The sequence below is a fragment of the Nomascus leucogenys genome, unplaced genomic scaffold, assembly GCF_006542625.1.
Source record: "Nomascus leucogenys isolate Asia unplaced genomic scaffold, Asia_NLE_v1 Super-Scaffold_249, whole genome shotgun sequence".
Classification (NCBI taxonomy): Eukaryota; Metazoa; Chordata; class Mammalia; order Primates; family Hylobatidae; genus Nomascus; species Nomascus leucogenys.
Genome location: NW_022095768.1, coordinates 2,096,931 through 2,124,472, shown reverse-complemented (window position 1 = coordinate 2,124,472; position 27,542 = coordinate 2,096,931). Strand labels below are relative to the sequence as shown.

The 27,542-nt window shown below is 49.0% G+C and overlaps 1 protein-coding gene across 2 annotated transcripts in view; it reads right to left on the bottom strand.

The window, feature by feature from the left end:
- Window positions 1-15,214: 15,214 nt before the first annotated feature.
- Window positions 15,215-27,542, bottom strand: part of ASIC2 (acid sensing ion channel subunit 2) — a 1,082,573-nt gene continuing 1,070,245 nt past the window's right edge. For both annotated transcript variants that reach the window (XM_030807900.1, XM_030807899.1), the window contains exons 6-10: window positions 25,936-26,089; window positions 23,319-23,410; window positions 19,724-19,803; window positions 18,099-18,167; window positions 15,215-16,200 (exon numbers count right to left, since the gene is read on the bottom strand). In XM_030807900.1, the coding sequence (XP_030663760.1) occupies window positions 16,099-16,200; window positions 18,099-18,167; window positions 19,724-19,803; window positions 23,319-23,410; window positions 25,936-26,089 (497 nt within the window). In that variant the 3' untranslated portion in view covers window positions 15,215-16,098. The remainder of the gene's footprint in view (window positions 16,201-18,098; window positions 18,168-19,723; window positions 19,804-23,318; window positions 23,411-25,935; window positions 26,090-27,542) is intronic.

Sequence of the window (27,542 nt, the reverse complement as noted above, 5' to 3'; positions counted from 1 at the left end):
GGCCTGGGGGCAGGTGTTTGGGGGGGCATCAGTGCATTTTTTGTCTACCACATCTGGCAAAGTTTGGGTCTAGGGTGGTCAGATTTAACAAAACAAATACATAACAAACAACAAAAACAGGATGCCCCAGTTTAATTTGAACTTTGGATATACAACAAATAATTATAAGCATGTCCAAAATATTGCAAAGGAACATATTTATATTAAAACTATTTGACGCTTATCCAAAATTTAAACTTTACTGGGTGTCCTATGTTTTACCTGGCAACCCTAGCTGGGTCTAGGGCTGTGCACCTCTGGCTTGATTGGGAAGGTCCTTGGGACACTTATTTTCTGCAGCTTTGGTTGCAGATGGTGGTCACTGTGCTTTGGCCCTCCAGCTGTGACTGCTAACACACACCCCTGCCACGCCGGGGTTGCTGCTTGGTCGCGGGAGAAAAGTGACCACCGCGAGCTTCTGCTCTCACCTTGCTCTCTGGTGCCCTCTCGTGGCGGAAGATTCAAGTGCCGCTGATAGAGACGGTGCGCTCACTTTGCCCACTACCGCTAGGAGGTTGGAGGATGGGATGGGAGTGACCGTGGCTTTCAATCCGTGCAGCCTTCTGCCTTAGTCAGCACACGGGAAGCCCAGAAAAAGATAGCGCGGTCCCCTGCTAATCTGGAACGACTGCCTCTAAAGGAGGAAGGTGGGTGGGTCTCAGGATCACAGTGGATGTGGTGGCAACAGCAGCAGTTGCAGGGACACGATGATGTGTGAGAAGCCTGAGCCCTGAGTTCAGATTGTAGATTCTTCTGGAAAGGCTCCAAAGAAACCTGCAAGTACTGAACTGTTGGTTGAGACATGGCTGGTGACTCTTAGGGAGAGGAGGGGACGACATTGTCGCCCCCCACCATCCTCCTCCACCTAACTAATTCAGCTACCCTGAATGCCTCTGGGTCAGCAAACACCAGAGGGGCATGAAGTGTCCACAATTAGCGAGGCAGGCCAGTTTCCTTCCCCTGCTGGTCTGGTCAAGATGATGATGAAACTTGACAGCGACTCATGCAAGGGGACAGAGTGGTGAAGAACCCTGCTGGGAGTAGGGGCGTCAATGACTAATGGAGCTATTAAATCATAAGTAGGGAGAAGCTGCTGTCTTTTCCACATTAAGGCAAACACGGTGTGCCTACCATGTGCCATGCATTATCTAATCTAGACCCTAGAACAATAGCTATGATGCAGGTACCATTATGACCACCATTCCATAGACAAGGGGAAACAGAGGCTCAGATGAGATAAATTTGCACCCAGCTCAGTGTGACTCCACATGTATGCTTACTCACGGGACTTCACTGAGGGGTTGTTTATGGTCATCTGGCCTGGGACTCATGACCCATCCATCTTTCTTTTTTTTAAATTTATTTTTATTTTTTGTAAGACAAATTAAAAATTTTATTTATTTTTATTTGTACAACTTATGGGGTACCTGTGCGATTCTGTTACACATACAGATTGCATAGTGGTCAAGACAGGGCTTTTAAAGTATCCCTCACCTGAGTAATGTACGCTGTCCCCATTAAGTAATTTTTCATTGTCCACCCCCCTCATACCTTGCATTGTTCTGAATCTCCATTGTCTATTATTCTAGTCCTTTTTTTTGAGATGTCTATTATTCTAGTCCTTTTTTTTTTTGAGTGCTCCGGTCCTTTTTCTTGAGCACTCTGTCGCCCAAGCTGGAGTGCAGTGGTGCGATCTCAGCTCACTGCAACCTCTGCCTCCCAGGCTCAAGAGAGTCTCGTGCTCAGCCTCCTGAGTATAGGCGCCTGCCACCGCGCCTGGCTAATTTTTGTATTTTTAGTAGAGATGGGGTTTCACCATGTTGACCAGGCTGGTCTTGAACTCCTGACCTCGTGTAATTTGCCCACCTTGGCCTCCCAAAGTGCTGAGATTACAGGCATGAGCTACCGTGCCTGGCCCCTATTATTCCACTCTTTATGTCCATGTGTACACAATTTTTCACACCCACTTAGGAGTGAGAGCATGTGACATTTGACTTTCTGTCCCTGGCATTTTTCACTTAAGATAATGACCTCCAATTCCAACCATGTTGCTGCAAAAGACATGATTTCATTCTTTTTTTTAGGGCTCAATAGTATTCCATTGTGTATATATACCAAATTCTCTTTTTCCGTTCATCCATTACACTTAGGTTGGTTCCATATCTTTGCTATTGTGAACAGTGTTTTGATAAACATATGAATGCAGATGTCTTTTTGACATAATGGTTTCTTTTCCTCTGGGTAGATACCCAGTGAAATGATTGCTAAATTGAATGGTGGTTCTACTTTTAGTTCTTTGAGGAATTGCCATACTATTTTCCACAGATGTATTAATTTACACTCCCACTAACAGTGTATAAGAGTTCCCTTTTTTCTGCATCATCACCAACATTTGTTGTTTACTGCCTTTTTAATAAGAGATATTCTGATCGGGGTGAGATGATATTTCATTGTGGTTTTAATTTGCATTTCTCTATAATCAGTGATGTTGAACATTTTTTCATATAACTGTTGACCATTTATATGTCTTCTTTAAAAATGACTATTTATGTCCTTTGCCCACTTTTTTGTTTTTTTTTTGAGAAAGGGTCTTGCTTTGTTGCCCACGCTGGAGTGCAGTGGTTTGATCATGGCTTATGGCAGCCTTGACCTCCTGGGCTCAAGCAATCCTCCCACCTCAGCCTCCGGAGTAGCTGAGACTACAGGCATATGCCACCACACCTGGCTAATTTTTGTTTTTTCATAGAGACAAGTTTTCACTATTTTGCCCAGGTTGGTCTCGAACTCTGGGACTCAAGCAATCCTCCTGCCTTGACCTCTCAAAGTGCTGGGATTTTAGGCATGAGCCGCCATGCCTGACTTGCCCACTTTTTAATAGGATTGTTTCTGTTTTTGAGTTGTTTGTGTTCTTTGTATATGCTACATATTAGTCCCATGTTGAATGAATGGTTTGCAAATATTTTCTCCCGTTCTACAAGTTGTTTATTCTGTTGATTATTTCTTTTCCTGTGCAGAAGCTTTTTTTTTTTTTGAGACGGAGTCTCGCTCTGTCGCCCAGGCTGGAGTGCGGTGGCGCGATCTCAGCTCACTGCAAGCTCCGCTTCCCGGGTTCACGCCATTCTCCTGCCTCAGCCTCTCTGAGTAGCTGGGACTACAGGCGCCCGCCACCATGCCCGGCTAATTTTTTGTATTTTTAGTAGAGACAGGGTTTCACCATGGTCTTGATCTCCTGACCTCGTGATCCGCCCACTTCGGCCTCCCAAAGTGCTGGGATTACAAGCGTGAGCCACCGCGCCCGGCAGCTTTTTAGTTTAAGTCCCATTTGTCTATTTTTCATTTTGTTGCCTATGTTTTTGAGGTCTTAGTCATAAATTATTTACCTAGACTAATGTTCAGGAGAGTTTTCTCTAGGTTTCTTTCTAGTATTTTTATAGTTTTGAGTCTTACATTTAAGTCTTTAATCCATCTTGAATTGATTTTTGTATATGATGAGAGACAGGGGTCGTTTCATTCTTCTGCACATGGCAGAAGTTTTCCCAGCACCGTTTGTTGAAAAAAGCGTCCTTTCCCCAACATATGTTCTTGTCAGCTTTGTCAAAATTCAGTTGGCTGTAAGTACATGGCCTTATTTCTGAGTTCTCCACCCTGCTCCACTGATCTGTGAGTCTGTTTTTTATACCAGTACCATGCTGTTTCGGCTACTATAGCCTTGTAATATAATTTGAAATCAGATAATGTGATGCCTCCGGCTTTGTTCTTTTTGCTTAGGATTGCTTTGGCTATTTGGGCCCTTTTTTGGTTTCATATAAATTTTAGGATTTTTTTTCTAATTCTCTGGAAAATGATGTTGGTATTTTGATAGGGATTGCATTGAATCTGTAGGTTGCTTTGGGAAGTATGGTCGTTTTAATGATTTTAATTCTTCCAGTCCATGGTCCAACCATCCATCTTTGAAGGATTCGTGCCTTCTACTTCAACTTCAGACTTCTGTTGCCTGCCTGGCCTGGTTGCTTCACTGGGTCCCATTCATCTTGTCTGGGAGAGGAGCCCAGGAGTAGGTATAGTGAAGCTCTTGGAACCAAAGAGAACATTGTTAAAGGATTTGGGGGCTGTGAGCAGTGATGATGGTCATAGTCTCTTCAAGATGGGGCTGGACTGGGATCAGGCCTGGACAAGGGACCCTAAAGGCCTGGGCTGGGTGGTTGACCAGGAGCAGGTGAAGATGGAGATGGAGAAGGAGTATTTAGGCAAGAGGGCCCTGATCAAAGCCAGGGAGGCCTCCCCTGTGATGAGGGCTACAGAGTGTGCAGGCTCATCTGAATGTAGAGGCCAGGGAGCCTCTATGTTGAGAGCTCAGCTCCTGAGGGACATGCTCAGGTTGGTGAGAGTAACCAGGCCATGTCCTGGTGTCTCTCTCCTTCCACGTCACTCAGCCCACTTACCATGGGCCATTAAGTCTTACCTCTTTTACTTTCTTTATGTCTCTAGAAACTCTCCCTCCTTTCTATCCATATGCAGCTGCTTTAAATCAAGTCCTCATCACCTCTTCCCAAGGACAGTTGCAATGGCTTCCTAAGAGTGTTCGTGTCTCTAACCTTGGTCCTTGCCACTCTACCTCCTCCCTCAGAGTGAGCTTTCTATCTTGTTTCTGCCTTGCATCCTAGGCCCAATAGCTTTTCTTATCTTTGGGTTAAAGTTCAAGTTCCTTGGCTTGGTATACAAGGTCTTTCATGACCAAGACTCAGCTGACCGCTACAGATTCAACTATCACCTGTTCGGAAACTTTTGCTCTAGCTGGTTTGTGTCCTTGGCGGTTAGTTTCCCGAGGCTAGCATGCTGCTTCACGCCTTTCATCATCACCGACCATTCTTCTCCCATTCATTACACTCTGTCCCTTGAGTGCAACAAGCTGTTTGCACCACAGGTTCTCTGTACCTGCTCTTTTGTCTTCCTGGAATTTTATTTCTTCAGATCTTTGTTTTGATTTTATTTTGAATTTCAAACTGTAAGGTTTTTTATTACAGAAAAAATTTTGGTGCCATGTGTTTGTCGTATCGAGTGACTAGAATACAAAGATAACCAAAGGTAACCAGTGCTAACCCAGGGCTCACTTGTTCACACTTTAAATTTCCAGTTTCTTAAATAGATTTAATTTTTGGCTCTAGAGTCCTATCCTAGCTGTTTGATTGCTTGATACATAATTAAAACCAAACATGTCTAAAGCCGCAGTCAATCCTCCTAAAACAATATCTTTACCTTACTTATATTAATTTTAGTATTCTTATTCCAGTCACTCAAATTTGAACATACTGTCATCTTTGACTTTTTCCTCTTTATTTGCCACAGCCATCCTATAAGGTCTCTGTAATATCTTCAACTTCCACTGCCTTTTCAGATCTTGTTGCTTCCAGTCAAGTCTGAACTGTGCCTCTCACACAGTATTCTTTTTTTAAATTATTGTACTTTAAGTTCTAGGGTACATGTGCACAACGTGCAGGTTTGTTACATATGTATACATGTGTCCATGTGTTTTGGTTTTTTGAGATAGGGTCTCGCTCTGTTGCCCAGGCTGGAGTACAGTGGTGCGATCATAGCTCACTGCAGCCTCCTGAGTAGCTGGGACTACCAGTGGACGCCACCAGGCCCAACTAATATTTTGATATTTTTTGTGGAAATGCATTTCCTCAGACCTTTGGGTGACGCTCCCTTTTTCTTCAGTCAGGTCTTGTCTCAGTTTCACCTCCTCAAAGTGACTTCTCTGACTGCTGTAGCTGAAGGAGGCTTTCCCCTCTTTGTCACTATCTTAGCACTACAGCATGCTCCATTATCTGAAATTATTCCATGCACCTCTGAATTTATGTATGTCCCCTTTTCACTTGCCTATGCTAGATTGTAAGCACCATGGGGGCAGAAAATTTGTTTGTTCCTTATATGTCTAGCACCTGGAATAGAACCTGGCACATTATACTCAATAAAAAAAAATGAACCTGTTGAATGCATGATTGATGCATGAATGAATGAATGGTAGGCACTCAGCTAATGTTTGCAGAATCAGTGAGTGAATGGGGCTTGATACCATCTAATATGCAACAACTGATTCAATGATATTACTTAAGCACTACCTATGTGCCAGACCCTAGGCATCCCTCCAGATGGACCCACTGCCACCCCCTGCCCCGTGCCCCCGGGGATCCCTCTCTTGGGGAGACTCTCTATCCCTCAGCCAGGTAACCACTCTGGCTGCTTTTCATACAAGTCCTGCCTGCCTCCTCCTTGTCCATACGTGGTGTAGAGGGAGCTCAGCATGGTTTGGGCAGTTTGGGCAGAGGTGGAGCCATGGGGTTTTCTCCTTTTTCCTAGCCACCTGACCTTGGAAAAGTCACTCCACCTCTCAGAGCTCAGTGTTCCTCATGGGCAAGAGGAGCAAATGAAGGCCACCTTGGAATATTGTATCAATTGCACCTATAATCTATCATTGTAATCTATAATATAGAGCAGTGACGCACCCAGCATAGTGCCTGGCACAGAGTGGGGCTTCAGAAATGCTGGTTCATCTGGTTTTCCTGAGCTCTGGGGGTAGCAAGTTCCAACCTACCTGGGGAGGAATGGGTGGGAACAGGACATGCCTGCCAGTGACCAGGGCTTCCTTAGGAGACCTGTACTGTGTCCTTCTCACTGTTTGCTAAGAAGAGAAAGAGAAAGGGGAAGGTGTGAGAAGGAGAAGGAGGAGAAGGGGAATGGTTTGGGAGAAGTAGTAGAGAGTCCTATGGAAAGTAGGAGAGAATTCAATGAATTTTTGTTATTTTTGGTAAGTCTCCCCCTTCTTGGATTAGTTTGGCTCCAGGAGACAGATTTAAAATGGGCTTTTCTATATCTTTTGTGCTAAGGGTGGACTGAATGTTCCTGGGGATGATTGGCCTGCTAAGGTACTGTTCCTTCTCTACCTGTAGGTACAGGTGAGGGTGGCAGAGGCCCCTGGCAGCTGAAGGAGGCTTTGCAGGGTGCTCTTTCTGTGTGGTCAATGCCCTCAGCTGGGTATGGTGGCTTTTCTCCACTCTAAGCACTGGCCTGAAGCTTCTAGGGTAGGGGAACTGTGGGAGGTGGGCCAGTCAGAGGGCACCCAGAATTTCCTGGACCCCATCACCTCCGTGCCTATGGCAGACATTGCAAACTGAGTACAAGCCTTTATCTTTACTGAGCTGGCATGTGTCCAGGAATCTTTCTTTTCTTTTTTTTTTTTTTTTGAGATGGAGTCTCACTCTGTCAACCAGGCTGGAGTGCAGTGGTGTGATCTTGGCTCATTGCAACCTCTGCCTCCTGGGTTCAAGTGATTCTCCCACATCAGCCTCCCAAGTAGCTGGGACTACAGGTGCGCACCACCACGCCTGGCTAATTTTTGTATCTTTAGTAGAGACAGGGTTTCATCATGTTGGCCAGGCTGGTCTTGAACTCAAGTGATCTGCCTACCTTAGCCTCCCAAAGTGCTGGAATTACAGGTGTGAGCCACCACGCCCAGCCAAGGAATCTTTCTTGACAGTTCAATGGTAGTCACTCTCGATGGAGTTGGCATGTAGAATGGGACCTCTTAATCATCTCTGACCTACCCTATGTTGGCCATCACAACAGCACAGCATCCAGAGGAGATTGAGATGGTCACCCCCATTTTTAGGAGGAAACTGAGCCTCAGAGAAGTTCTAGAGCTTGCCTAAGGAAGCACAGTTGGCCGGAGCTGGGACTTGGATGGGGCTGCCAGATTGCCAAGGCCATGCTTCATCCTCAGCCGTAGCTGGACTAGCACTTGGACTCTCAGCAGGCCGCCCCCTGGAGTGGGAAGGCATAGTTGAGGGATGAGGGGCAGTGGAGAGATAGCCCACCTATCCACAGGGGATCCATCATTCTCCAAGCCCTCCAGCTTCTCTTCTGCCACCAAGCCTCTGCCCAGGTATCTGCTCTGCAAACTTGCCTGCCTGGCAACTTCTACCCATCTCTCAAGGCTTCAGTCAAAACCTGCTCTGACTCAGCCAGCCACACCCAGGTGCTTCTGCTGCAATGAGCACACTGTGCCCTGGGTACCTTTGTTGCTCTTGCTGCTCAAGTCTTTCTTTCTTTCTTCTTTCTTTCTTTCTTTCTTTCTTTCTTTCTTTCTTTCTTTTTCTTTCTTTCTTTCTTTCTTTCTTTCTTCTTTCTTTCTTTCTTTCTTTCTTTCTTTCTTTTTCTCCTTTCTTTCTTTCTTCTTTCTTTCCTTCTTCTTTCTTTCTTTCTTTCCTTTTCTTTCTTCTTTCTTTCTTTCTTTCTTTCTTTCTTTCTTTCTTTCTTTCCTTCTTCTTCCTTTCTTTCTCTTCTTCTCTCTTTCTTTCTTTCTTTCTTTCTTTCTTTCTTCTTTCTTTCTTCTTTCTTTCTTTTTCTTTCTATGGAGTCTCTCTCTGTCTTCCAGCTGGAGTGCAGTGGTGCGATCTTGGCTCACTGCAACCTCTGCCTCCCAGCTTCAAGCAATTCTCCTACCTCAGCCTCCCGAGTACCTGGGACTACAGGCGTCTGCCACCACGCCCAGCTAATTTTTGTATTTTTAGTAGAGATGGGGTTTCACCATATTGGCCAGGATGGTCTCGCTCTCTTGACCTCGTGATCTGCCCACCTCAGCCTCCCAAAGTGCTGGGATTACAGGCGTGAGCCACCGTACTGTTCAGGTGTTTCTGTACATGCCTGTTGCCCACCTCTGCCCACTTAGACTGTGTCTTCTTGATATATGAATTCCCAGTATCTAGCTCAGTGCCTGGCACATAGTGAGCACACAGAAAATGCTTGTGGAGTGATGGGGTCAGGGCAGAGACTCCAGCGTGGTGCTGGGAAGTTTCCTTCCGGGAGGCTGGTTGAGCTGGGTGTGCTTTGGTGCCCACCAATCACTTTGTATTGGGTCTATTTTAACTCAGATAGAACTGTTTTGTAAAGAAGCCACAAAAGGCAGAATTACACTAAAGACAATGGCCTATAATGGTGATAAGTTTGCCACTTCCTTCAGAGGCATGGGGGAGAGAACAGCTTCAAGGAGGTAAAAAAATCCGAATTCTCCATCCCAAAGCGTCACTCACAGTCATTATCAGGGGGCAGATTTTCTTTTCAACAAAAAGCAAAACACCATTGCGGCCTTGCTCAGAAACAAATGAGATGTCAGCAGTGGGGCGTGTTTGGAGGCTCAGTGGCAGCCAGCGAACATTATGCATGCATTCCCGGGTGCAGGGCATGCAGGGGGCATGTTCTTGAAGAGCCGGGCCATGGGGGTGTCTGCAAAGTGGACGCTACAGTTGCTTTTTATGTGCACAGGTCTCTTCCTTCAGCCCTCGAATTTCCACATGCATAAAATAATTTTATGAAATCACGTTTCCAAGTTTTTCTGTTCATATTCATTTTCTGCTCGTTCATTCGTTTTGCCATCTGTGAGAACGCACAAGCTGCAGCAGGTGCCAAAGGTTTAAAAAAATTATGGCAGAAAACACTTAACACTGATCAAAAGCTATCTATCCTTTTATTTTTTCTTCTTTCTGTAAATTGAAAAATGACAGTCATTATGTGATTTTAGGAGAAGAAATGTTGATTGCATTTTGTGGTACTGTGGTGTTCTTTTGTAGGATTGTTTAGCACTTTCTTGATCAGGGTGACTTTGCCTAGCATCAGTGGATCCCTAGAGGATCACAGATGGGCTCTGGGGGTCCATAACCCTCCTGAAATTATATGCAAAAATTTTGTTTTGTTTTGTCAAGTAGCTGGGACTACAGGCATGCACCGCCACGCCTGGCTAATTTTTTGTATTTTTCATAGAGATGGGGTTTTGCCATGTTGCCCAGGCTGGTCTTGAACCCCTGAAGTCAAGTGATCCTCCCACCTCAGCCTCCCAAAGTGCTGGGATTATAGGTGTGAGCCACTACACCCAGCCTGTAGGCAAAATTTTACGTATATCTTTGTGACCATGTGCATTTTTTGGGGGAGAGAGTTTACAGCTTCATCTTATTTTTAAGAGTCAGTGATCCAAATAAGATTAAACATCAATGTTCTACAGGAAGAAAAGAGAAAAGAATAAAAGATAGAAAGTGTTTTATACACTTAAACTTATTTAATCCTCATAATAAGCCTGAAAACTAAGCATCAGCATTTCTGTTTTATAGATAGAGAAATGGGGGCTCTGAGCAGTCAATTAAATATGTGCTTAGATGCCTGATGTTCACTTACAACTTCAACTCACAGACTGTTAAGAGTCGGGAGGCAGCAAAGGGATTATCTGTCCATTTTCATCTCCTTCCCTTTTATACAGGAGGAAACTGAGGCCCATAGAAGTGAAGTGAACTGGGCCTAAAGTCATGTGGTCAGTTTGCAGCAGAAACAGATTAGAAACTCAGTCTTCTGGCTGGGCGTGGTGGCTCACGCCTGTAATCCCAGCACTTTGGGAGGCCGAGGTAGGCGGATCACCTGAGGTCAGGAGTTTGAGACCAGCCTGACCAACATGGTGAAACCCGTTTCTACTAAAAATACAAAAAATTAGCCGGGTGTGGTGGCACGCGCTGGTAGGAGAATCCCTTGAACCCAGGAGGCAGAGGTTGCAGTGAGCCGAGATCAAGCCACTGCACTCCAGCCTGGGTGCGACAGGGCCAGACTCCATCTCAATAAAAACAAAAACAAAAACAAAAAAACAAAAACAAAACTCAGTCTTCTGACTTTGACCAAAGTCTTTGCCAACCCACTGCTTTATTCTTGAAAAACAAGTGAGTACTGGTTTCATCAAATGTTAAATTGAATTAGTAAGAGATTCTCCTCCTTCCACCTGTCCTCAAGCAGGGTTGGGCCCTACAGTCCTGTTTCATGTCCCCATGAACCTCATGCCCCCTAGAATAACCTGTTAGCCTTAGGAATACATAAACGCCTGCACAAAACGATCCCATGTGCTAAGAGGCTAAGAATCTCCAGTGAGTGGGGAGAAAGGCATTAGCTCAAGAAATCAACCCTTGGCTTGGGAAATGTCTTCATAGCCTCTTGGGGAGCAAAGGAAAGAGCTTGAAGGACTTTAGCCGTGACACTCCTCTCAGCATGATGGCCAGGCCCTTCATCCTTTGGCACCTGCCTACCTCTCAGTGGTCATTTAGAACATTTGCCCCTTCATGTCTTTGCTTGGGTTCTCCTGGACCTGTGTGCAATCCCCTGGGCTGTGCCTCCTCCAGCCTCCTGGGCTTCGCATATGCTGCTCTCTCACTTCCCTTCAGCTGGAAAACCCAGATTCATCTTTTAAGGTCTTCTGTTTACTTGTCAGTATCCCTTGCTCAGATTAGAAATTCCTTGCCTCACTGCAAGTGCCCGGCAAGGTAGCAGTCAATCATATAAGGGCATGGCAGGTGCACCTGGGCCCTTCCTGAATTTGCCCCTTCTTTCTTCCCCTGCTCCCTTCCCTATTATGCCAGAGAGCTTGTTCTGTGCAGTGGAGGGTCTGCCCTGGCTGTGTGCGGGTCAAGGCTGTCTGCATTCTCTCCCCCTGCTTTAGCAATTGCTTGTCCTCTCTGAGCCCGCTTTTCTTTGTCACATGGGAGCTGATTCATTGGGATCTCATGGAGGCCCTCAGCCCCGAGCAGAGTTTGGTTCTCAAAATTGAATAAAAATCTCTGAACTTGTGGAGGAAGAGGTTTCCTTTGGGTCTGTGGGCTCAGGTGGGCTGTGCTGAGCTTTACCTGAGGGAACACATTACCCACCAGGATCACACCTGTGGGCAGGGCCTGCCTGTGACATCCTCCTTCCCAGCTCACCAAGAGCCGTTCTCCAGAGACCCTCTGTGGACTCTGGTCTCCCCCTCATCAGTGCTTGTGACTCCGCAAGCTTCTCACTAGGAGCGTTCATGGTGAAAACTCTCACAAAAATAGCTTCAAGCTGGAACTAGGAAAATAAAATAACTCTGGCCTGTCCCTGCCAAAAACAACAAAAAAACAGTGTGCGAGCAACTAGCCCAGTCCTCTGGCAATGGATGCTCACAGAGAGGCTCAATCATTTCACTCTCTTCAGCTGCTGTACATCCCCCAGATCCTGCGTCTGGGGTCATGTGCCATTAATTAATTAATTAATTGATTAATTGATTGATCCAATCCTCTGAAGTCACTGAGAATTCAACCTTATGGTTTGGACTTGTGATTGCTCCAAACTCCTAGCCTTAGTGTCATCTTTTGGGTCACTCCTGAAAATGGGACAACTCCCTCAGTCTCCCTTGTCCACCAGACTTCCCCAGTTTCACACTAAGGAAATGATTGCACAAATAGCTACATGTTTGATGGGAGGATCATAAAACCCCCCCTACCCACTGGAATTTAGACTGTGTCTTTTGTTAACAGCCAATTAATAATAATCAGTAGCTGGCTATTGATTTGCTCTCTTGAATTTCCTTTTTTTTTTTTAATTGAAACAGGTAAAGAATGTAGACCTGGTTTAAGCTGGACAAGGCCAGAATCCTCAAATCCATACGGGTGCAGACATATGTGAGCCCTGAAGCAATCCAAATGCATCTAAATATTCTTTGCTCTATCACAAATGGATCTAATTTTTTTTTCTGAAAAAGAAGCCAGAAATCCAATGAAGCAGTTCAAATTGTAATTTAAGCTATAGATTTTTAAAAAATTTATGAAGCTGCTAAACTGGAACGAGGCAGAAGCATCAGAGAGACTCCCGACTAATTGAACAGTCATTTCATTTGGTTCCTGTCCTTGGTAGGAAGCGGTCCAAGGCCAACCTCTGGATCCCTGTTCTTCTGTATCTGACAGTGTAGATACCAGCAGGGCATTTTCCAGCCTGATGCAGTTGTGGGCGAGTTTGTCTCAGTGGAGGGACTTTCACACTCTTGCCAAGTCTGGAAAACTGATTACTGTCAGTCCTTCTTGTTTAAAGTGAGTCACCTTGGTGGGTCTACAAATGGAATTGTGAACCTGGGAGTTTAGGGGTATAGCTTCGGCACTGCCATTAACTCACTGTGTGACCCTAGGCCAGGCCCTCTTCTCCCCTTGAGAGTCTGCTCAATTGGAAAATGAGGACATTAAGCTACCTGATCCAGCAGGCCTGTGGGCCTGTGGTAATGGCCCTCAAAGATGTCCCCATTCTAATCCCTGGAAACGGTGAATATGTGACCTTACATTGTAAAAGAGGCTTTGAAGAGGTGATTAATTTAATAATCTTGAGATGGGAAGGTTATCCTGGATTATGCAGTAGTCCCAGTGTCATCAAAAGGGTTCTTTAAATGCTGGGCATGGGGGCTCACATCTGTAATCCCAGCACTTTGGGAGGCTGAGGTGGGCAGATCACTTGAAGTCAGGAGTTTGAGACCAGCCTGGCCAACATGGTGCAATCCCATGTCTGCTAAAAATACAAAAGCTAGCCGGGCATGGTGGTGGATGACTGTAATCCCAGCTACTTGGGAGGCTGAGGCAGGAGAATCGCTTGAACATGGGAGGTAGAGGTTGAAGTGAGCCGAGATCATGCCACGGCACTCCAGCCTGGGTGACAGAGCAAAACTCTGTCTAAAAAAAAATATTCTTCAAAAATGGAAGAGGGAAGCAGGAGAGGTCACAGTTAGAGGGAGATGTGCCTGTGTGGATTTGTGACAGGAGAAGGACTTAACCCGTCATGGCTGGCTTTGAAGATGGAGGAAGTGGTTGCAAGCCAAGGAACGTGGGCAGCCTCTAGAAGCTGGAAAAAGCAAGGAAACACAGTCTCCTGTAGAGCTTCCAGAAAGAAATGCAGCCTTGCTGACACTGGGTTTTAGCCCAACGAGACCTGTGTCAGACTTTTGACCTATAGAACTGTAAGATAATACATTTGTGTTGTTTTAAGCCACGAGGGTAGTGGTTATTTGCAATGGCAGTGATAGAAAACCATACAAGACCCTTTCTGGCAACTTTACATTCTTTAAGAATAAAACCTAGCTTGGCTAACAGCTGGCAGCCCCATCTGGGAGAATGCTTGGGAAGAGGCATCACAGGGGCCCTCTGTCCCAGCTGCCTTCTGCAGTCCCCAGGACTGCCAGCTCCTGGCCATGCTTGGGCATGAGCATCCCACTGGGCAGGGGAGGCAGTGCTGTTAAGGCACTTTGAGTCTCAGGAGATCATCTGGTCCTGCATCTTCCCTTCACACAGGTAAGGTATTATCTTCATCCAAAAACTCAGGGAGCTGTGCCTAGAGACAGGCACGGTCTCACCCACTGTCACACAGCTACTGAGAGCAGAAGGCTGTGGGGCCAGGGCTCATAACTCCTGGTGGGAGACTCTTCCATTTGTCACACTGGGCAAGTAACTCTTCCTTGTGTTAGCGGATCACGAAGGAGAGACAGACAGGGAGGTCGGATGGCAGAACAGGACTGGAACCCTGAACCCCTGGTCTAGCCAGTGCTTTCTGAGCACCTGTGCATGAGGGGAAAGGTACAGCCATATTAGGCCTTTCTTCACTGCTTGAGGAGAGACTTTGAGGTGGGAGTGGTGGGGGCCGGGCGGGAAAGTGAAAGATGAGGCTAAAGGAACTGCTGCTATGGAACCAGCATGGTGCTAACGATGAGGATTCTGCCTGAACAGGAAGTTCTCTCTCACACCTGGAGGCTGAAAAGGGCATGCCCTGTGCCCATAACACCAAAAGGCACCTCCCAACTTCTCATTCCACCTCTAAGAACTCATGGGGAGCAAGGCAGAGTGCCAGTGTGACCTCTGGGGGGACAAGGCAGGTTGGTTTGCTGGGGGTGGAGAGGCCAGGAAGGCTTGTGTGTGGCAGGGAGGCCATGCTGGGGCCTGTGTCCAGCCCAAAATCACCGATGGGGTCAGGAGGGGTCAGGGTAGCAGACAGATCACAGGGGGACACAAAGTCCTTCTTGATGGTTTCCATGTCTGGGCAGCATTCTCCAGGCCATGTGCCTATGGTCCAGGGCAGCCTCCTTCAGAACGCGGGCTGTGACCCATCAGTGGGACTTGAAGACATTTACAAAGTTGTGAGCAATCATTAAAAAAATTTAGAATAAACATATACAGTATGCACATTCTGTAAAGGTAAGTGTTGTTGCATAAAACTTTAAAGATACACAGTCTGCAGTTTTGACCTGGCAGGTCCGACCCTTTCCTAGGCCCTGGAGGGAGAGAGACTTGGATGTGGAGAAAAGGCGGAAATAACTCAGCCATTTCCACAAGACCAGCTTTTAATATGACTGTGATTTGAAGCACGAATAAATAAACGCCAAAGAAAATGGAAAAACCAAACCAAACCTCAGAACATCAAAACTAAAAAAAAAAAAAAGCATAAAACGAAGCAAAACAAAACAAATCTCCATCGGACAAACATAAAAGCCCCCCTACCCCAGATAAAAAGAATCAGACTGTACAAGCTGTGTCACAGGGAGAGAAGAACGACATGGGCACCATGGGTGAACACAGGAGACCCCCGCCCGCTGGCTGCTGTGCCACCGTCACAGGTGCTGGGGCGGGAGGGAGGTTGGCGCGGGTCACCTTTGGCGCCGAAGCCCCATGGGCCAGCTTGGGTAAAAGGGGGTTTGTGGGCAGGTTAAGAACCTTCACAAACGACACAAGAACTGAATGTAGCAGAGAGTCCCATGGGTTCCCTCTTGATTGTGCAGTTCTGATTCCGGGGTGGCCTCATGGTGACTTTGGACCTGGAATCTGGTCCCACTGCACAGGTAGCGGTGTGGACACTGGAAACCGCGTGGAGGAGTGTCATGTACAAGACAGACATGGAGGTGGTGCCATAAGAAGTCTGAGCATGCAGGTGCTTTATACATCTGGCAGTGAGATGTGATGGCAGGTTCGTTCTTGGACAGTTCCAGAGTGTGACTCATCTCTCCTAAGAGGGCCGCACGGTGGGGCCCAAGGATTCGTCGTGTTGGACGTGGCCGGAGCGAGGTCTAGGCAGCTAGTCTGCAATGTGTGCATAGGGGGCTCTTGCTTCTTTCCAGCATCAGGGGCCATCCCACCTGAGCTTGCTGTTCCTTGTCCTGGGTCTTGGGCCTCAAGGTCTGTTTGGAGGGGGTGCTGGGTGGCTCGAGGGATGTCAGCAGGCAATCTCCTCCAAGGTCCCCAGGGTCGTCTGCAGGGGCACGTTCACAGTGTGGCTGATGGTTTCAGAGTGGTTTGGCATTGTGTCACAAGTACTCTGGAAGGGAAGGGTTGGTGGGAGTTTATTATTCGCTCAGCAAAAATTCATCGTGATGCCACCAGCGGCCCAGCCTAGGCCCTGGGGAAGGTGCTCCCCACTTGTGGGCTGCTTCTGCTCCAGACATCTGATAGGCTACTTTACCATCTTGGGGGCATGAGGCTGAATGGAATCCTTACCATTGCACACCTGGGTGCCCCCTATGGCAGTGAGAAGGCTCCATGGTTTGATCGGCAGCTGGTTTGATCCCTCCTAGAGGTGCCCCTCATGTAACTGGACCTATAACTGAGTGGTCTCTAGCTTTGGGGCTGGATGGTCCTGAGTCCTGACCTCTCCCTTGGGGGCCTCCCTCGGGGCTATGGTGCAGGAAGTGCAGCCCATGGCTAGGCCCGGGGCAGGGAGGACCCGTGGCTGAGGCCAAGCAGGAAGGGTAGAAGGCCTTAGAGCTCAGAACCAGAGCTGGTCAGAGCTGCCCCAGGGACTTTTAGGGTTAAGCTGGACCCAGGGAAATGTAGTTGTGGGTCCCTAAGCGGTGAGGGGCTGAGCTGGCAGCACATGAATCTTCAGGGTGGTTCCCAGGCTGCAGTGGGTGGGAGGCCAGGAGGGATGGGAGCAGGGCACGGCTAGCCAGGAGGCTGTGCCAGGAATTTGGGGAAGATTTGATGGGGCCACAACTAGGGGAGGAGAAACAGGATGGAGAAGAGGCTGTGATGCTGAGACCTTCTGAAGCAAGGAGGGCTCTGGGGGTGCAAAGGGAACCACTTTCTGAGCACTTACTATAAACTAGGTGCTGACCGCTTTGCCGGCAGGATCTCACTTAACTCGGATGACAGCCCCCTGCAGTCTGATCTGATGCAGATGCTTAGAGAGGTTTAATATGTAACTTGCCCCCAGGCACACAGCCAGGAAGCCAGAGCCTTGGGATCCAGCCAGGCCAGCTGAGGCCAGACCGTGGGCGCCTTCCACACTGCCCTCCCCTTCCCCTCTTCTGTTCCACAGAGGCTGCAGGGGACCAGAGAATCAAAGCAAGATTTGTAGACAGTGTGTGGAACAGAAATGGAATCCATATAGGGGGAAAGGGCTGGGATCCGTTTTGGATTTGTTGATATTAAGTGGGCGGTGGTCACTCAATGGGCACCGTTTTCCAGGGCTGGAGTTGCTGATTTGGGGCCCAAGGCTGGATGGGGAAAGCTGGCGACACCCTGCACCCATCAGCGAAGGCCTGTGCCCAGGAGTAGACTGAGTTTGGGAAGGAGAATGACCAACAGCCACAGAGGGGCTGCCCTCGGGCTATAGGAAAGAGAGGCAGAGTAGGACAGTGGTTAGAAGTGCTTGGAGGGCAGCTCTGACACTCAGCAGCTGTGGGACTTTGGTCTCTGGGCCTCAACTGCCTCAAGTACAAAGTGCCTGGCAGTGCCTGACGTCCCAGGCATACAATAGTCAGTAGCTATAATGGGCACTGTTGCTACTACCAACTTCATGGGGCTCCATACTCTATCCCTTTCGAATGGGATGGAGGGCCAGTGACACTTTGCTTGTACTTTGCCACCACTGGGGAATAAGGGAGTAGACGTACAGAGCCTGTCCAGTTCTCCCCCTGCTGTGAGATGAGGGGAGCAGCTGTCTGCCTGGGAGAAGCTGGATTGGGCCAGGCAGGTCCTACACTTGGAAGCATCTCCTGGTGTCTGCTGCATCCATACTGGCTTCTGGGATGAGTCTCAGAGAGAGGCTCGAGGCTCAGCTGGAGTGCCCTTGGATTTGGGAACTGACAGCATGTCCCAAGCCGTGGAAAGGTGTGCAGTGACTCACATCTTTCCTGCCCGGCCCCAGTATCTGGTTTCGTACTGCCGGTACAAGCCAGAGCAGCAGAACAACTTCAATCCGTGAGCTGCTCTTACCACATTCTCATCGTGGCTCCCTTCGTCCTCCTCTTTGCCAAGCAGGTCTAATAGCTTCTCTTTGATCAGCTGCAAGAAAAGCAGGAAGGGGTTGGTCAAGCCGGGAGGAGGGTGCAGAGGTAGAAGGGACCTCCCTCCATTGGGCCCCGCTGGGGCTGGGGCTGGCAGCTGCTCGGGCTGTGGCTGGTCATACCGTAGCATAAGCCCAGCCTGGCAGCCAGCTCCAGGTGCCTGTCTGTCTCAACCCAGCCTTTTGGCCGAAATGGGATTTTGTTGCAGGAGATGGAGCTTGGAATAGGTAACGGAAGGCCCTGCTTCACAGCGTGGACTGCTGTCTTTGTGGCTGGCGAGTGTTAGTAAGTGGTGTGTGCTGGTATGCTGGCTCCCTGTCTGTCCTCAGGAGCAGACTGGGACCCCCTTTCTGTGGCTGGGGCTGGGGGACAAGATTATTATTCACTTTCTAGGCCTGACACTGCACACAATTCAGAAGACCAGGACATGCATGAGTTCGTAACATTTTACTCCTACCAATAAAGGGTAGTTCTTAAATCTGTTACTTGGTGTGATTCAATTGCCATAACTGTGTACAGTTTTCCACAAAAGTCAATAAACAAAGCAGAATAAAATCTGGCCATGGGAACTGATGCGGTTTTGGGGTCACTGTGCTGAGAGGCATGAGATTCTCCATAGGAGCCTGGTCACTGGGGCACGACAGGTCCCTACTGTGGGTTCTGAGCAGCCTTTGGTCACGAACAGCCCCCTCCGAGAGGCAGAACATGGTTCTGTAGGCTCCTGTCTGCTGTTCCTGTTTGGGGGACTTCATAGGTCCAGGCATTCTTTGGAAGTTCTACAGCCATTGCCATTTTCAGGGGCACACGTTGGAGATGAAGTGCATTGCCCATCTCACAGCCAGGGGGATGGAGGCCTCCAAGGGAACACCCGTCCCTGGGATAGTGGCATCCACAGGCTCGCTCTCAGAGATGCAAGTGAGAAGGCTGACCAGCTCCGGGAATCCTCAGTGTCAGAGAAGCTTTCAGAGGCCTCGTTCCAGCTGCCTGTTGAGGGAGACATCTCCCCAGACTGTCAGCAGCTGGGGCGGCTGGGGTGCCCTGCTGTCTTCTCGCTCAGGATTGGTGAGGACTACTGGGAGATGCCCCTTCCCTAAGACTGGCTGGGCCACAGAGGACACAACTCAGGCAATGGACCACCTAGAGGGCAGTTGTGTGTGGGTCGGGGGAGTGTGTGTGCAGGTGTGGACATGCCCGTGGATGAAGCCACCACCTCCAGCCCAGCTGCAGGGGGGGCTCGGAGCTGGCCTCAGCATAGTCTGGCCCCCTTCCTCTCATCCCTCCCCATCCTTCCCTGCCAGTGTAGATGGCCCAGTGCTGTTCCAGCTCCCAGAAGATAGGCCTGTGTTTCTCTTACATCTACCGCCCCCCAAAAAATTCCCATCCCCTTGCCCCACGGTGCCTGGGCTTCAATGATCGACTCTATTGGTGGACAGGAGGGGAAGCAGGCTCTGCATGGAGAGAGGCACCGCCTTCCCTCTACCGTGATTCTGAACCTGGGGCACGATGAGGGCACCAGCATGTGGTCATTTCCCTGCAGGGAATCCCAAATCTTACCTCATAAATATAATCAAAGAGCTCTAGTATTGTAAGGATACTAGCACCAATGAACAATCCCATCTGACCACCAATATCACCTGGAGAGAGAGGGAAAAGACCAAAGCTTTGCTTTTATGCAGCTTCCAGGAAGGGTGAACAGACTGAGATGCAACCCAGACCTTCTGAATGGCGCCCCCTCCACGGGGAGCCTGGGCCTCATTGTGGGAGGTCCAGGCCTTGGCAGCTCCTTCCCTCACTGCACAGCTCTGAGAGCTACTGCTTTTCGGCATTCAGTGGGGTCGGGGACTAAGCTGATGGCTTATTGGAAGGGCTTAGACTAGATCTCATGACCCACAGGGCTAATGGGGTTGTTCAGTTACACTCAGAACCACACCGATTGGGTCCTGCTTTGACTCTTGGCTGGGAATAGGGAGAATAGAGAGCTAGGATGTGTGTGGACTGGTGGCAGGTGCCCTGGGTGGGAGTCTCGGGAGGAGATGTTCCCCCAACCCAATCACGGCATGGGCTTCAGGGCCACCTTGAGGCACCTCTCACCCTTGGGATAAGGTCATAGGTGTCTCCTCTCTCCCCCATCCAAAAGTTAGTGTGCAATTTTGACTCTTTCTAGAGCTGAGGTTCTTACTCTGGGGTTTATAGGCTCCCATTGTTCAAAGTTTTTCTGGATTTGTCTTCAGATTCCCCTGCATCCAACTCTCCTGGAAGAATAGTAATCAGTGTTGCTGCCTGGATAGACCTAGGCCGATAGAATCAGAGCCTCTGGGGTTGGGGTCTGGATGTCAGGATTTGTAAGTTCCTTCTGGGGGTGAGGTGCGTTCTCAGGCCCACCAGAGTTTGAGAACCACTCTCCTGGGAGGACTGCAGATGGCTGGAGACTCTCCTGAAATTGAATGCAAAATGCGTGTGTGCCTGGGCATTTGTAGCAGGAGAGTCCATAGCTATTATCAGTTCTTAACATGGGTTCTGAGTCCTCAAAAGCTTGAGATGCTTTGCTGTAGAGGCAGTGTGGCAGAGCCGAGGGCTCTGAGGCTCTGAGTCCAGAGAGTGGCCACCAGCTGGTTTTGTGGCTTTCATGAGCCCCGACTTCGGGAGCTTTGTCTCCAAAGGATATTTGGTGGTGGTGGCAGGATGGAGGGGATTGGATGAGATGAACTACGAAGTTCTTTCCAGCCCTAATCTCTAAGACTCTCAGTCTCTGGAAAGAGGGGTGGGAATTGGGGTTGGGGGGCACAGTTGGGGGTGGCTGGACAGTTCTCTTGGAGATGCCAGGTTGACCTCTTGGTCTGAGAACTCTCTGGTGGGCAGATCTGCCCCACTCCTTCTCAGCTTATGGCTGGGTGGGGTCCAGCACCCACATGCCCAGGTGAACAACACAGATGGTGGGGAGAGGGCTCTTCCCAGTGGAACTTGGTGCTGGGCTCAAAGTGGCTCCCTCTCATTCCTTTTCCATCACCGCTACCTCTCATGGCTTTAATGGAGGCTTCTTGGGGGCTGTGTTCTAATGGATATGTATGTCAGGGGAGGTGTGGGATGTACGTGTACAGCGTGAGTCTGTAGTGGTATAGTGTGGGGTATGTGCCAGGGTCCGGGGTGTGTGCACGTATTTGTATAAAAGCAGGCAGGAGGTCTGGCTGTTTATGGTTTTATGTAGGTGGCTCCCCCTGTCTAGTTTAGGCACCCTGAGTGTGTCTAAGTGTGTGTGAGTGTGGGTCTGTGGAGGTGAGCGGAGTGTGTCTGAGTGTGTAGAGCATGTGTAGTGTGGGTGTGCTTGTGTGTGTATATGGGGGTGTGTGGGGGCTGTGTGCACGGGCGTGTCTCTGTAGCTGTGTGATTGGTACGTGGGGCTGTAGAGGTGTGCATTTGTGTGTGTGATCCTGGTCCACCGTGGGTGCATGAACCTGTAGGTTTGGTGCATGCGTGTGCAGATTGGGGTGGGGTATGCTGTGGGTAGTGTGAGTGCTGTGTAGTGTGCACGTGCATGGACACCGGGAGGTCAGAAAGGGCCGCGTGGTGCTGAAGGAAGGGGCCTGATGGGGCCTGATGGCTGAGGGTTTGCAAGCGGCACACGCTTTCATCACAGGAGGTCCAGATGGCAGCGTGAGCTCCTCAGCCGGCTATTCTGGGTGGGAACACGACTGATGCTGAACAAGCTCATCCTCATATCTGATGCAGACATGACAAATTCAGAGCTCAGGCCCTTCTTGCTCTCTATGTCTCTCTCTCTCTCTCTCTCTCTCACAGACAGAGAGAGAGAGAGAAAGAGAAAGAGACGCACATAGAGCAGAGAGACAGAGAAAGACTGTGAGCCTATGCTGGGGGAGGGCAGGGGGTAGGAAGAGGCCTGTGCTGGGTCCTCTTTATGGAAATAAAGGGCAAGGCCAGCCCAGGGGTGAGTGAGGGGTCTATGTCTCTGGTGGGGCCAAGGGCATGAGTCTCTTGGCTCAGTACCTTTGGCCACAATGACTTCTGAGGCTGAGTGACAGCCACTTTAACCCAGCTGGGACCGAGCTATGGTGGGGAGTCCCCAGCCTCCTGGAGAAAGTGTAGAAATGCTTAGCCAGCCCCTGGACACACCAGCTGAGCCCCGGGTCCCTGGCATAATGACTGTCCAGGTGCCAGAAACTACTATTTATGGACCTTTTCTGGGCTAGGGGCTTATCATGTTTAACCATCACAACAAGCTCATAAAGTGGGTTTTATTAAACCCATCTTGCAGATGAAGAACCTGAGGTTCAGCAAGGTAAAGCTACTTGTCCATGTTCTCATAGCTGGTGTGAGAAGCCAGGTAGGAGGCACCTGCCCCTTCCAAAATGCTAACGTCACCTGGTTCAGCTCAGGGACACAACAGCTATTTCTGTTTCTGAGGCACAGACATCAGATCCTTTCCTGAGAGTGAGTGGGAGCTGAGAGAAGGGCTCTAGAGTCAAGTCCTTTAACTACGCACTCGCAGGGGTCTTGTGAGTTTTGGGTTGGGCTAGGGTAGGGTGGAAATTAGCTGCCTGTATCCATCATATGCTCATGCGAACTTGTGTGGGGTGGCAGCAGGTTTGTAGATACCTGGGGAGAGTGGCCCTTCATTTGTGTTTGACAAACGACTCAGTCCAGGAGGCAACACCTGGCCTTTCGGATGCAGCAATGTTGCTTTTGGGGTGAAGCTCCATCAGGGCCCTCACCTCCCAGGCCCCGCCTGGGACCACCCACAGTTCAGCCTTCCCTCCTTCTCTCCTTCTGATATCTCTTCCCCCTCTCCATGGCCCCAGGATCCTGACTGCAAGCTGGGTCAGAAGACCATGAATTCCAAGAGTGCAGGGCTAGAAAGGCTCAGAGAGACCTTTAGGCTGACCCTCCTCATTGCATAGATGGGGAAAATGAAGCCAAGATTGGGGAATAAATTGGGCCTGAAATTCCACTCCACTGGGGTTCTTTCCACTCTGGGAGAGGAGCGGTGCAAGGAAACAGGGAGTAATTATTAGTAAATCAAAAGGTTAGACTCCTCCGAGGCTATGTGTCTGCTTGCCTCCCATCCACCTGTGCATCCTCCCCCCCTCCCACCCTCTATGAGATGTGGAAATTTGTGCAATAGACACCGACTTACCAAGTAAGGCAGCAACTTCATACGCCTTCTTCTGTTCAATTGTCTCATAATTGAGAGCTTCAAAAAATATATCCAGAACAAGGATGTTCTCTCTGCAGAGAGAATAGTCAGTACCATACATGGTTAGAGCTATCAGCATTCACAGGGAGCATCTAATACAGCTTTCCCATGGAAAGATGGAGAAACAGCGGCCCAGGAAGTGAGGTAGCTTGCCCAAAGTTAGAGCTGGTTAGTGGCAGAGCTGCGGCTTCAAGCCAAGAAGCCTGACTCCCAGCCCAGGTCTGGAGGCCTACACCAGCTGCCTCCTTTTGTTGCTTATTCCTGTCTCCCTGCTTTCTCTCTGCAACCTTTGCAGGAGTCCTGCCTGGCTTCCAGGCCTCTGCGCCTCCAAACGGCCTACCTGGTCCTCAGCATGAAGGTGAGTTTCAGTAATCTTCTGACAAGGCTTGTCTTGGCTAGGGTGCCTGCTCCAGCTGACTTCATGGCAGCCCCTGCCCACTCCTGAGGCCCCCTAAATTCCCACTGGTATTTATAACAAGCTCCTCCTGGTGGGAGGCCCTGCTCTGGCATTGCTGAGTCAGTTGCTGAAGTCAGGGAAGGTTTGTAGGGAGCAAACTTACATCTGGCTGGGGGGTGTTCTGGTAGAAGCACCGCGGCTTGCTTTGCTCCTTTGGGCAGGTGTGTGAGTGAGACACATCTTGGCAGTAAAAGTCGTTACTGCCTGCAGACTGTCTGCCAAACAGCAGGGCCTGGCATCCCCTACAATTCCCGTCTCCTCCAATGTGCTCACAATGCCTTCAGTGCCCCTTGTTCTCAACCCACTGAGAAAAGCTGGCCCAGGATGGGGTCTGGGGGCGGTGTTGGCAAGAGGGAGGGGCTGGCGAAGAGAGGAGCAGATTCTTCTTTCTGTGAGCAGGGCTCGCAGGGCAGCTGTTCAAAGTATCACCTTCTCTTGCTTGGCTTGCCCCAGCTGCTTCCTAACAGTTCCCTTCTTCCCATCTGCCTTTCCCCCATCTTCTCTATCGCCGCCTGAAGGATCTTTCTAAAACTGCTAACTTGATTCAAATTAAATAAAATTACAGTTCCACTCCCCAGTCACAGGCTGCATTTCAGATGCTCGTTGGCCACATGTGGCTAGCAGCTACACCACTGGGCATCGCGGACACAGAACATTTCCGTCATCACACAGCATTTGTCCCATTGGGGAGGAGTGGTCAAAAATGCAAATTTGAGTCTGTCACTCACCTCTGAAAGTGGATCCCTATTCTGTTAGGATAAAGCCCACCCCCTGCACCCGCTAGGCTCAGCCTACAAGACCCTCTTGCTCTGACATATCCATGTTCCCCTTTGAAGTTTTCTCTTCTGCCCCGTGCTGATGGTCTCTGCTGAGCCTCTGCCTAGGACACCCACTTCTCCCAAGCTTCTATTCATTAATTCTGTTAAAACACATTTTTTTTGAGTATGAACTCTGTGCCATACACTCCACTAGTACTTGGCAGACAACAGAGAACAAAAAAGATAGTTTCCTGCCCTCAGGGGCTTTCAATCTACTGGGGCAGACAGGTAATAAACAAGGAAACACAACATGAATATCTAATTACACACTGTGGTGTTATAAAGGAAAACACCAGAGGACTTTGAGAAAAAAATAACAGGAGAGCACCTCATCTAGATGCCTGAGATAACCTCAATTTTATTTTCATTTTTATTTTTTATTTGTTTTAGAGACAGGGTCTAACTATATTGCCCAGGCTGAGCTTGAACTCCCGGCCTGAAGCAATCCTCCTGCCTTGGCTTCCCAAAGCATTGGGATTACAGGCATGAGCCACCATGTCTGGCTGGAGATGACATTTAAATGGAGACCTGCTTAAGGAGGAACAAGTTAGGTGGAGGAAAAGAATTCTAGGCAGAGGGAATAGAACGTGCAAGTTCTGCCTGGAAAACTATACATCCTTTAAAAAAATCTCCGGGCCAGGCGCGGTGGCTCACACCTGTAATCCCAGCAAGTTAGGAGGCTGAGGTGGGCAGATCACAAGGTCAGGAGATTGAGACCATTCTGGCTAACACACGGTGAAACCCCGTCTCTACTAAAAATACAAAAAAATTAGCCGGGCGTGGTGGCGGGCGCCTGTAGTTCCAGCTGCTCGTGAAGCTGAGGCAGGAGAATGGCTTGAACCCGGGAGGTGGACCTTGCAGTGAGCCGAGATTGTGCCACTGCACTCCAGCCTGGGTGACAGAGTGAGACTCCATCTCAAAAAAAAAAAAAAAAAATCTCTGAAGCTTTCCCTGATGTAACCTCATCGCAAGCTGCGGCTAACCCATCATTCTCTCCTTCTCTATGCATCCCCCTATGACAGCCAAAGTCACCCTATATACCATTCAGTGTGTGCTCGTCTCTCTATAAGACTGCAAGCTCCTTAAGGGCAGGGGCTGTGTGTTACTTATCTTTGTCTTTGTATTCTGAGCATGGAGCGCAGAGCGTGACACACAGAGGGTGCTCAATTAATGTTTGCTAACTTGAACCAAATGCTTATCTTTGCTTTCCTCCTTGATTGCCTCCAATTTCCTTCTTATCCATTTCCCTCTTCCCCCTGCCTACCATGCCCACTAAACTTACGAGATATATTTTTCTGATTTGTTAAATTTCTTCTCAAGGTACTTGGCTGATGTCTTGCTGGGGATCTTCACCATGGAGAGCTCTTTGTTGTAGCGGGTTAGGTTGCAGGGTGTCCTGCAGAGACAGTAATTGCTGTCCTTTTCCGCCAACAGACCTGGAGGGGAGAGTGAGGTGGGGCTTAGTCAGGTGTGGGGACTGGGATTTCTAAGGGTCCAGAGTAGCTGGATTCTAGCAGCTGAGAAGTGAGCTGGGAAGGGGCGCTGGTCTGGGGAAAGTGAGGGGCAGGGATTGTGGAGAGAGGGGAACTGGGCTTTTGCTGTAGATTGATCTTGTTTTCCTTCTGCTTCTTTTAACTGTCATGTCACTCTTTAAAAATTGTTGAAACGTGACCACTTTTGCAGAGGTCTCCAAGAGAGTCCTGGTGCCCTCAGCTTCTCATGGCTTTCTTCCCTGCTCCTAGCCTCAGTATTCTCATCCACAGAGAATGATCCACCATCAAAGCAAACGTGGGAGACCATTTTATCTGAAACCCAGGGCTCTGTGCTCTTCCTGCTGGGGCTCCCTCATAGCCAGTGCCCACCTTCTCTGCCTGTTGGGTTAGGATGCAGGCAAAGATCCTTCATTCCTTTCCCTGGAGGCAACTCCCTGCATCGGGAACCATTCCTGCCCTCTCCTCTCTTCTTCCGATTAGACATAAAGTTTAAGGCATCATTTCCCTCTGACAAAGACTTTCTCCCTGATCAAACTTAGCCAGGCTCTTCAGAGCCCTGTTCTCGACTAGGCCTTGACCTTGGCCCCCATCCATGCTGGGCCGGCCTAGCCCAGTTTAAGCAAGAATCCTGCTAAAGTCAGTTTAGAGAGAATCCCCCACCCTTGATATCTGATCACCCTGGCCTGCCTTCAGCAGATTTCCCTCTACCTTTGATGTTTTCTCTGGGTAATTTTCCATCTACTGAGCCCTCGCTCTGCTTGACGGCTATGAATCTCCAGCTGTCTTGGCTGAATTCTCAGTTGAGTTCCATCTGTTTCCCCTATTGTGATACTCTTGACACCTGTTGCAATTGCCCTGAATAAAGACTTCCTTATCATTTTAACTAGTGTCAGAGTGATTTTTTCTTTAACACCTCCCTCCCTTTTTCCTCTAGCCACCTCAGTGTTTCCGGCTACTCTGGGTTTTGCTGAGTCTTTGCACACATCAGAAGTCACTCCCTCTCCTCTCAGCCTGCCCTCCCTCTCTAGTCCTCCTGGAGGTATCTGGACCTGAGGCCGGCACTGCCTCACTTAGCTCCAGCAAGTGCAGATGCTGAACTAACTTGAGTGCACATTGTTTAAAAAGTCTGCTTGTCTTGATTATAAGCCATTTCCTGCGTCCAGAGAGAGGCGAGCATGCAGAGCAGGCCTAGCTTTGGGGCTGCAGCTTGTTTGTGCACGCTCCCTCCCTCCTAGTTTTCCAGGTGGGGAACCAGCAGAGTTCTTCTAACTGACAGACTCCCCAGCAGGCCCCTCGGGGAGGAGGAAGAGGTGTGCTTTGTGTTTTCCATTTGCACACATGGAATGCAAACCTGACTTTACCTCTCCAGCCCTCCTCCACCTCCGCCAGGCTCAAT